This window comes from Artemia sp. Qi Xiang Cuo, chromosome 4 (assembly GCF_049724085.1).
Source record: "Artemia sp. Qi Xiang Cuo chromosome 4, ASM4972408v1, whole genome shotgun sequence".
In the NCBI taxonomy this organism is placed as follows: Eukaryota; Metazoa; Arthropoda; class Branchiopoda; order Anostraca; family Artemiidae; genus Artemia; species Artemia sp. Qi Xiang Cuo.
The window spans coordinates 82,963,402-82,975,254 of record NC_142797.1 but is presented as its reverse complement, the minus strand read 5'-3'; the positions used below and the strand labels follow the sequence as shown (position 1 = coordinate 82,975,254).

Here is an 11,853-nt window from a genome sequence, read left to right as displayed (position 1 = left end):
CTGGAGAAGGAAGAATAATCTCTGGAGAGCTTATAAATGCGCTACACTTTCAGTAGGAGCTATTCATCTTTGTCAATTCAAGATCTACGGTAATATATATATAATTCCTTGTGTAGGAAAGCCAAATTTCTGTATTATCTAAATAATTTTGCTGCTTATGGCAATGATATTCGTAAAACTTGGAAGGTAATAAATTCTTTACTTAAACCCGGTTCTCAATCTAGCTCTTTACCTATGAGTCTGATCATTGGTGATGGAGCTGTGGAGGGTGAGCTTACTGTCCAAGGTGCATTCACCTCATTATTCGCTAATAATGGTAAGACTTCTACAGTTACTTTGTCTCAGCCTAAGCCGGACTTTAGATCTTACCTCGGGCCATCTTGTGTTAAGTCTATGTTTCTGGAGCCAGTAACCCCTTGCCCATAGTGGCAACTATAGTTCGCCTTCTTCTTATGTCCTTGTTTGTTTTGCTGTTGACAGCACACTTGACACTTTGGGAAACTGCGAATCCGAGCTTCGGTTGAATTTGGAAAATTTGTTTGAGAGGGTGATTTTGTGGCTTGATGCTAATTATCTTACTCTAAATTTTTCCAAGTCCAGTTTTTTTATTTTTTCGTGTGTTTCTCAAGTTTATCCCCAGTTATCAGAAATTCACCAGCCAAATGGAATAATTCACAGATCTAAAGAGCCATACGTTCGTTTTTGGGGCATTCTTGTTGATGAGAACCTATCTTTCAAACGTCACATTGATTTTATTAAAATGAAGATATGCAGGAGTCTCGGTATTTTAAGGAAACTTAGACATACTTTTCCAAGATCAATTTTGAAAATCCTTTTTCATTGCTTGATCCAATCTTACGTTTCTTACTGCCCAAGTGTGTGGATGTCAACCGTTCCTTCACTGTTAAAACCACTTTCTAAGGTTTACAATAAAGCTAGAAAATTCATTCAGGAAATTAATCGTTCATTAGTTATCCCATTACTTGATCTTGAGTACTGTACATTCTTTCATGTGCATGTTTTACTTTTACTCAGCTTCATGGTGACCTCCCTCGGCCCCTAAGTATTCCGCTATCTTTTACCTCTGATCAAAATGATTATAATCTTCGTAATATGACAAATCATGTTCGAGTTCCATTAACTCCTTGCATAAGGTCAGATTTTAATCCTCTAATGGCGTGTCGTATTGTTTGGAATAAGTTGCCTGAATCAGCTCGAGGGTGCCACTCTTTCGGTTTGTTTAAAAAAATTGTTAAAAATTCTTTGGCTTCGTAGAAGTTATTTTTATTTGTTTTTTTATTTTATTTTTTTAGTCTATTTAATTAATTTAGTTTATTTATTCTATTTTTTCTATAGTTTTCATTTTATCTATATTTTCGTTTCTTCTCCTTCGTATGTGAGTAAGTGATCATTTTAAATTTTCTTTTGTTTTTCATCTCTGAGTAAGCAACTCATTATTTTATCTTCCCCCTTTGTACAGGCCAATGAGCCTTTGGGGGAATAATAACATGTAATATTGTATGTGTATCTAATGAAGAATAAAACTTATCTGGTATTTAGACTTCCATATGAAAAACATTGTTTTTTATACCTAACTTTAACAATGAAACAATTTTTCGTTCACATTGAGGATAACGTCACTTTGCGGAAAAGCTTCTGTATAAATAATCATTTCTTTCGAATGCGTTTTTTTTTGCTTTTATCAAAGCGTTCACAGGTCGGCCGTCCGAAATCAAAACACGCTGAACCTTGAAAAACAATCCCTCAGCAATTATAGTTACTAAATTACTCTGAACCTAATGTTCGATAGTGTACTTCGAACAAAGAAAGATAACAAAAAATACATTCACGGAAATCACAGACGGTACCAATTGGTACAGCAAGGCTGATACATTAATATCTATCTCTTTTTATATACAGGGTATTAGCCTACTTACTATAGAACCTAGCGTATCCAATTCCACTTTATTGTAGTCAGGCTGTCTCTGTTTCCATCCGGAGAAAATAACTGACATATTTGCCCAAAAATATATATTCTGAAAATTGAAGGATCAGAGAAGCTCCACACAATTTTTTGTGGGAAGGAGGACGGGGGGGGGGTGAGTGTTAGCCCATTGTTTTGGAATATTCTCCAGGACTCCCCCTCCCCAGTGTTTAGGCTTTTAAGGATTTACACCTCGTTTTCCCTGGCCTGTATTTTCTCGATTTGCCCTACTACAAAATAAACAAGCCTCAAATTAAAACACTGAATAAAAAACAACAACAACAATCTTTTTTGGCTTTCTAGCTTATTATATAAAAAATACTAAATCTACCCTAGCGTTTTGGGCCCGGCGTCTTGACAATCTTCACTTGTTCAGACAGTTTCAGGGTAATATTTTTATAAGCAAAGTAAATGATATTAATTTTATAGTTATCGAAGAATGCATTATCCTGCGCCCAGCCTACTGGTTGTGGCACGCTAAGAAGACGTGGTTTATTTATTTAATTATTTTTTTTTTTTAATAAACTGAGCTTTGTACCGTACTCCCTTAAGCTGGCGCCACCGGATCCACTGGTGCTCCTAGTGTCTCATCTTTTTTGTAAACACATATGAAGGTATAGGAAAATAGCTGAAAAATATAGACAAACCTATTCGCTATTTATGAAAGTGAAAAAATGTTTTGTTTTTGCTCTCCAGGGAAATTTATGTTTAGTAACTTGCCAACTCACGAATTACCGCAGCTGAATTATCTTTGGCTTACAAGGATAAGCCGAAAAAAAAACTTAACATAAACAAGGTAAAAAAAAGATATATAAGTACTTTTATAGATGAGTAATTTAGAAAGCTGTTGCCAATTTTTCTTCAAATCATTTCTATTAGGATAATATCAATCCTTATACTACGTTCACACCGAGGTAATACTCGCTTGTCACGGCAATTAAGTTGCCAAGTTAAGAACTGAGCTGAGAACCTCATTTCATCGGATCACTACAAATTTTTTCCGGCACGATTTTCTATATAACAGCAACAGCTTGGGTGTTTTCTACGTCACTTCGGCTATTTTCTCGTCCACTCTACTTAAAATGTATGATAATATTCTATAAAATTAGGAATTTATCATCATTTTTTTTTTGTCAAAACGGTGAAGTGCGTTTCTTTAGTAAGCAAAAATAAATTCTGGTGACTAAAAAAAACTTAGATTTTGTGTGAATAAAAGCTTTCAAAGGTTCTATAATTATATTTATTAGTTTTATTTCCTCCAAACAAAAATTTACTAAAATTTGTTCTACCACACCAATAAATGTATATATAAACTATATAATTTGTAACTTGAGTAGCTCAAAACGATAAACAAGAAATATCTGAATTACGCAACGTAAAGCAATTTGTAATAGAAATTAACAAAATGTAATACAGTCTGAAAGTCTGACTAAAATATGCAGTTTTTGCACCCGTATTGAAACACAAAACTTTTTCAACCTTAAGCTAAATGAGCTTGCCTCATTAGGAATTGCATTTAAACTTGAATTGATTTCTTGGTTTTCTACTACACAAGTTACAACGTTCAGTATTCCAGCCAAAGGTTTAGTTCTCGCTATTGTTTGTACTGGCTTGACTTTCAGACAGCAGCGACTCTTCTTGCTCACGGAGCAGACGTAGTCGGCGATCAGCTTCAGCCCAAACAGAGCCAACTTTGGGACTGAACGCATCATATACAGTCCTGAAAATTTTTATTTCTTTTTCGAGGATATCGCACCTCTTTTTCAGAATTGAATTAGATTTGACCAAATTTTTTAGCTCGTCTTCTTTCGCAAGCATTCTCTGTTTAGCCTTTTCCCTTGAGCGACGGACTGCAATATTGTTACGTTCCCTGCGCTTTCGATATTCATCAGTACTTTTATCAAGGTTTAAGGATTGCTGGGAATCTGTCTTCTGCTTCCCTTCATAAAAGCTGTCACGACTATCAGCATTGTCAAGATTCCCATCATAAAAACTGTCTCGACTGTCGGTATTCTCCAAGTCTGACTTGCAAATACTGTCGAGCCTCGATCGCTTTGATGTGGGAACAGAACGTGTCAAAATTTCCAACGCGGCTTTAGGTGACCGTTCCGGATTATTTGTTTTTGAAGTCACGTTGAAAAACCTACTTTCTCTTAATGACTGAGGATTGTTCCTCATCTCAGAGACACACTCAGAATAAGCTCTTTTTCGCATAGGTTCATTAAAAAGTCTCTCTGATCCAGCTGCATTTTCGTTAACTAGAATATCTTGTTTGGCAATGGTGTCGAGGCTAGCGAATTGAATCGTTTGATCTGCAAGATCTTGCTTTGCAACATCAGATAGTGTTGATTTAGATACAGCTTCAGCAATAGCAAGATTCAGAGCCCCCTCAGAAAGAGAGGATGTATCAACTGTTTCCAGAGCCAAGCTTGGTTTATTTACCACTTGAACAAACATTTTATTCTGATTCACCGCGTTCATGTTTATGGCATGCTGGGGACCTAAACTAAAGTCAACTTTCATGCCTCCGGTCATCTGTTCTTGCTTGTTGAAAAACGACTCTGGGAAAACTTCCAAAAATACGGATTTAGCGGCAGGCTCAATAAGAAGCTGTCTTGCGATAGGTTCAAGTTTCATTGGTGGACTGGGCAGTTCAGACTTAACGGCTGGGTTTGATTTTGATATAGCCTCAAGAAGGACTTTTGGGGATTGATTGGATGGTACTTGCATTTCGTTTGACTGGGATTCAAAAGCCTTTCTGTTTGACAACTGAGTTGGAGCATTTGGAAACATTGAGTCTGGGAAGGTCAAATCAAGCAATGTTTGCCAATCTGCAGATAGTTCTGAGCATTTTAGACTATTTTCCATCTTGATTTGTCCGCTTTTATTTCTGTTTGTCCAAACTTCAGGCTAAAAACGTAACTTCTTCAGTCTTAAAGCCCGTAAATCTGCAACAAAAGAAACAGATATAAGGTCATAAATTAGAATACGAAAAAATGGCCTGAAAACAAAATATTTGAAGCAACAAAATGAAATTTAGGAGCGATAATTAATGAAGCAATCCCTTTTCCCGCTCAGCGTTATAACTAAGAACAAGACATTTCAATTGTAGATAAGTGTTATCATATTAATTGTTTTCGCATGGTTTCAGATAACTTCTATTCTATTATAGAAACATGTGGAGATGACATGAAGTTTATTTTTCCAAACCAGAAACCTTAAATAAATCAAGGTTATGCAACATAATTTTCATCTGTATAGGAAAAACTAAGAACAACCATAACTTAAAAATTAGCAAAATAAGAATAGAACGAAGATGAAAAGTCTAAATTTACAATTGAGATACTTCTGTCCAATTTATCAATTTCAATTCAATTTATAACTGGGATTTATTTTACTATATACATAAAAAACAAACAAACAAAATACCCCCAGAAGCAAGCTTGTGCGGGGGTAATCCCTTCTAGACGCATAAAAAATCATAATAACAAAATAAGATCCAAAATACTAACTCTTTTAAGTTAATATTAATAAAAATAAAATTTCTGCCCTCCAACTAACAAACTAATACTAAAACAATATACGGAGCCCATTGAACATCATAACGTACCCCCCCCCCCCCTTTTTAGCCAATTCAATAAAAATAATAAATTACTAAACAATACGATCTCAATAAACTACGGAACAGCAGCAGGTCATCCACACATTTAAGTTCCACTGGTAAACTATTCCAAGCACTCGGACCGGCATGACGGATAGAAAAAAATGATCTTGTCGCTTGCGGACTCGGTCTTCGAAATTCTTCCAAATTTCTAGTTCCATGCTCATGAACATCACCCCCACTCACAAACATTCCCTTAAAACAAACAGGAACACTACCATAAAGATACTTAAACATGAACTGTGTTTTATAAAATTTAAAAAGACCCGATACCGGTAGAATCTTCAGCGTCATAAACTCATTACGAACAGATGATCCTCTATTATCCTTACCAATCAAAAGCCTTATTGCCGAATTTTGTAGTACACGCAGGGGCAGAAGATGCGTTCCGAAAGTAGACGACCATACTGAAGAACAATATAATAGATATGGATGTACAATTGAAAAATACAATAATCTTAATATACTAGTTGGGAGAAAATTTTTCAATTTACGCATAATTCCAACATTACGTGCAAGTTTCATAGACACACAATCAATATGATCTACAAAACTTAAAGTTTCATCAATAATAATCCCCAAATATCTAACACTCCTCTTTCGTGGAATCATTGATGTACCATTACTTAAATTATTCACCCATGGGTAATAACTTGGAGATCTGCTATATATCAATAAACTAGACTTATTACAATTAAGTTTTAACCTATTACTTCTCATCCACCTTTCTATATTCTTAAAACCTTCTCGTAATTGCGACATCAATTCATTCTCAGTCCTACCACATACGGTTAATTTCGTGTCGTCAGCAAACATAACTAGGGCTTTACTAGGTTTAAGTGCCTCTAGAGGAGGTTTAATAATAGTATACAACCCATCAACTGCACTTGACAAATCATTTATATAAATAGAAAACAAAAGTGGGCCTAGGGGTGATCCCTGGGGAACTCCACAATTTATAAATCTACTGTCAGAACGTGCATCATTAACCTCCACAAACATTGACCTTGAATTTAAGAATGATTCTAACAACTTCAAAGCATTTCCCCTAATACCACAATTTTCTAACTTCATTAACAAAATATCATAAGATACAGTGTCGAACGCTTTCGCAATATCCAGAAAAATTGATGCAACTTTAAGTTTATTGTCTAATGCATCATTAACATATGTAGTCAAAAACAACATTTCATGCTCACTAGAATAACCTTTTCTGAAACCAAATTGATTTTGATAAAAAAACAAATTCTTTTCAAGATACCTTTCTAGCCTTATATACACTAGCTTCTCGAAAATTCTAGCAATAACTGGTAGCAGCGAAATGGGACGGTAATTACATATATCATTTTTATCACCCCCCTTAAATATTGGAACAATCTTCGCTCGTTTCAAACACTTTGGAAACACACCACTTTTAAAACAACCATTTATTAGTGAAACCAGTTGTTTAATAACACATTGAAGAACAAACTTTAGCACTCTTATAGATATTAGATCAACACCTGAAGCTTTATTTTTCATAGCCATTATTACATCTGTTATTTCACTTTCCGTTACCTTAGTCATTAAAATAGAAGTATCACAACTGGGAGGAAGATATTGATCAAAAGTACCATCACTCCTATCACAATAAATAGATCCGGCAACATTATTACCTACACTAGAAAAATAATCACACATCTGATTGGAAAGTTGAACTGGAGTTTGATCTGACTGAAGATTTGGCAACGTAACTCTTCTCTTGCCAATAAGAGGCCTGAGGAGACTCCACGTCTTTGCCGGGTTACCCTCACTCTTCTTAAATTCTTTAGCTAAATACTCAATTCTAGCCTTCCTCAATAATTTATTTAAAGCAACATTATACTTACGATAAATTTGCTGGTTTAGTACGCTTGCCTCAATTATACTCTTTTTATATAATTCATGGCGCCTTTTCATAGATCTAAGAAGACTACTGGTAATCCACGGTTTTCTTGCAGAATCATATTTACTCTTGTTTTTTTTTTTTTTACGCATCCGGCAATTTTCTCTTAGACTACTACACAATTGATCATACCACTTACAAAATTTAAGATCCGGATCACTTATTGCATTCAAAAACTCCCAATCCATACACTCTAATTCATTCTTAAATCGTACAAGAGAATCCGCGTCCACAGTCGGTACAATTGGGCTACAAAAACTCCCAGCTGTATAATTATGGTCCACTTCAGCAGAAAGAAACACTCCACAGTGGTCTGAAACATCATTTACCAGCACTCCTGGTTTCCAAAAATTCACGTTCGTGAATATATTATCAATTAAACTAGCTGACGTGTTACAAATCCTTGTACAAATATTTATACCTGGGAACAATCCGAAACTAGACATTAAATTTAACAACCTAGTAGTTGCACGATTACTAAGTACCATCATATCTATGTTAAAATCACCCGCTATGAAACTTGGGCAACCTGATACATTCAACATTTCCAATTGCTGCTCCAATAACTCTAAAAACTCTATCTCTGAAGCAGAAGGCGGCTTATACAAAATAAGAACCAAAAACTTGGATCCATTTCTACTTATTTCCAACACCATTGACTCAAAAATCATTTCGCGATAAATGCAAATATCCTGTCTAGTCTTAACTGCAAAACCTGATTTAATATAAACTGCTAATCCTCCATGCTGTCGAGTCTCCCTATTCCTATTAATAAATTCATAACCATTAATATCTAACAAAGACGAATTATCATTCCGAAGCCATGTCTCAGTCAACGCCACCACATCAAAATTCGGATCCGAACACAATTCTGAAATATAATGTAGAGAACTATTTAACCCCCGGCAGTTTAGATGTAATATATGCAGAGTTTGTGGCCCCCGCCGCGTCACATAATCCTTAAGATCACTTGCAAATACATACTTAGAATTTTCCAAACAAACCTGATTATTCCCATCTCCATCAAACTCTCGATTTAACGTCTCATTCATTCGATCCTCAAACTTTACGTGACCATTCTCAAGCAGCGCCAGTCTCTCATTATTTAATACCATTATCAAAATTCAACTCACATTGTAGGGCAGAACTTGTACTCATCAACAGAAATCCCATATATTCAATCATATATCTGAACGAAAATAATATAAAAAACACAAAAGAAACATAGAAAAAACTAAAAAAACGAAAAGATACAACGAAAACATGCTTATTGTCAAAACACATACTTTTTAATACTCTGGTATGTTAACTTCAGGGAACCTGATTATTAACTTCATCATAACATAATATTCACTTATTATATTTCACTAGCAAACAGACTAAGGGAAATTTCATCTAATATCATTTCAGAACGCCACTCCACTACCTCTAGCGCCTCTCCGACCAGCTTGGATACGCTCACTGCTAGTCGCCATTTCACCATCTTGGGGATTAATAAGCTCCTGTACAAATTCACCAGCATTGTACTTTGTAACTGAGCCATCTGGACGCCTTATGAACAAGCAGGGGGGCACGGACTTAGAGACCCAACTTTCTATGCCGCGTTCACGTAGCTTCATGCGAGTCAAGATCAGCTTTTTTCGTGCTTCTCGAACACATTGCGGAGCATCATCTGATATAAAAATATTCTGAAAACCACAAATAGACTTTCCTTGCAGTTTCCTCGCGTTCTTCAGCAGTAGTAATTTAGAGCTTTTCGAAAATAAGTCAACTTTCAAGAATTTCTTATCTGGTTTAAAGTCCAAAATCTTAAATGACGGAACATCATCTAAACCCAGACCCTGCACAACAATCTCCTTGAAAATTGTAGCACCTTCAATTTCATCCTTTGCTTTAATATTCCAAATCAAAATATTGTTTTCTGAAGGCTTGCTTTCTAAATTCATCATTCGTGTCGAGATACTAGTCAACTCGGATCTCAAAAGCTGATTTTCATCAACGAGGACTTTCACTTGATTTGTCATATTCTTATTCTCATTCTCAATTGCAACAACTTTCGGTTCTAGCGCTGAAACTATCGATATCGAGTCAGTTACTGTAGTTTCTAGGCTTTTAACACGATCCTCAAGGCCTCTGAACCCAGTTGTTAATACATCCAATTTAGAGCTATTTGCAGTAACAATCTCCAAGATTTTGCTGAAATTATCTGATAGACTTTTTAGTTCGTGTCTCTCATTGCTAGATTCTGTGGATTCCTGAGACACATCCAAATTAATCTCTTGCATAGACCCATCTTGTAGACGAACTTTTCTCTTTCTGCCCATTGTGTGTTAAAAAAAAAAAATGTTCTGTTTCCTTCAGTCTCAATTTCACGCAGTCAGACACTTGCTAATCACAAGATGCTCTCGCTCGCCACTGCTAAACTCGTTAATCCACAAAACAGGTTCCCCGAGCATAAAAAGGTCTTACTCGCTTGGGTTCATTTTGATAACTTGCTTAAACGCAGTGATGCCCAGCAGCATAGGTGTTTCCATGTTTCACTTATTGGGTCAGATACACAGAGAGTCTTTCCTTACTATTCCAGGTACTAAGGAATCACTCAATTGATAGGTATATAGTTCATAGTTCTGCACAGAGCTTAACCCAAATTAGCGAAACTCAATTGTTTATTTCAATTTTTCTCTTTATCTGTTTTGCCTTTATTTTGTTACTTCCCTTAGTTCACTGACATCTTTTTAGTTTTGAACTTTTTCTTTCTTTGAAATTTCCTTTGTTTTTCACGATTTTCCTTTTCTTTCCAGCTTGCACTGAGAGTACCCTGTTCCTTTCTACAGTTTAAATATTTTTATTGTAGTTTTCTTCTTCGGATTTCATTGGCTTAAACTCCCCTATTTTAGTATCAAAATTTCTTTTATTTCTATTTTTTTTTTTTGGAAAAAGAACTTACAGAATACAACTGTTAAAACAAAATTTGCTTCTTTGGAGGTTTCACCTTACAATATATAATTAGTAAGTATCCGTAGCACCTAGCTAATCATGTGAGGTTATTCAACAGGTAGCATCGAGTTACAAATTTAAGTTTTTTGTAGATGGGGGGGGAATAAGTGGCATTAAATTTGTGTTTGATCGAGGGGGGAGTCTTCCGGCCCTTACAAAAGAAGTTTATCCTGCGGCTTTTCTTGTGTCTGTCGTCGGACAAGCTCCTTGGCTAGTTATAAAGTAGGCTTAAACAAAACAGGCACTAAAACCAAGCCAAACGATGAGCTTCAGAAGCTAAATATCTAAACTTAAAACTGTTTTTTTACACTAAATTAAATATAAAAAAAAAACAAGTTTTATAACTGATTTCAGGAGGGACATTAAAACTTAAAAAGAACAGAAATTATTCCGTAAGTGAAAGGGGCTGTCCCCTCCTCAATACCTCGCTTTTTACGCTAAATTTTTTATTGTTTTAAAAAACAGAGTTGTGTGAAAGAGTCAAACTTTAGCGTAAAGAGCGAGGTATTGAAGAGGGGGCAGCCTCTTTCATATACGGAATAACTTGTATTCGTTTTAAGCTTTAATGTCGTTTCTTACTTTCAGTTAAAAACACTTATTTTTTGTTTAATTTCTGAACGTTTTTGAATTAATGCAGCTTTGATTTTGGCTCACCGTACATGAACAATTAAAACGAAATTTGAATATTAATTTTACTTTTTTGGCTAAATGGATTTCTCGAAATTTTGTTCTAACGTAACTTAATTAACTTTCGTAACAAACTTCTATATTCGTATGTTTTATTACGTATATTAGGGAGTTTGTCCCCTAGTAGATACCTTGCTCTTTACGCTAAAGTTCAAATTTTGTTCGAATCACAAACCCCTGAATCACAAAGGGCAAGGTATTGATTTGGGGGCGAACCCCCTCATATACGTAATAATTTCTGTTTGTTTTAAGTTTTAATGTTGCTCCTTAATTTCAGTTGAAAAAACTTGTTTTTTTTATTTAATTTCTGATCGTGTTTTAAATAATGCTGGGAAATCCGGCGCCCCCTTCATAGAAATATCCCTTCCCCCAAGGAAACATCCTCCGTGGAAGGATCCTCCCCCGTAAGCCCCTCCTAAGACCCCCCCATCAGAAAAAAAATCCCTCCTGAAACGTCTTTATACTTCCCATTAACCAATACTATATGTAAACAATGGGCAAAGTTCCTAACTTCCAGCCCTTCCCTCGGGAAATGTGGGGGATTAAGTCATCCTCAAACAAATATTTATTAGATTTTGCTGAACAAAATGGCTATCTCAA

At 35.4% G+C, this 11,853-nt stretch overlaps 1 protein-coding gene across 3 annotated transcripts in view; it reads right to left on the bottom strand.

The window, feature by feature from the left end:
* Nucleotides 1–3,208: 3,208 nt before the first annotated feature.
* The window catches only part of LOC148953524 (uncharacterized), a 64,993-nt gene continuing 56,348 nt past the window's right edge, over nucleotides 3,209–11,853 (bottom strand). For all 3 annotated transcript variants that reach the window (XM_089088583.1, XM_089088584.1, XM_089088582.1), the window contains one exon: nucleotides 3,209–4,932. In XM_089088583.1, coding sequence (XP_088944709.1) covers nucleotides 3,569–4,852 — 1,284 coding nt within the window. In that variant the 5' untranslated portion in view covers nucleotides 4,853–4,932 and the 3' untranslated portion in view covers nucleotides 3,209–3,568. The remainder of the gene's footprint in view (nucleotides 4,933–11,853) is intronic.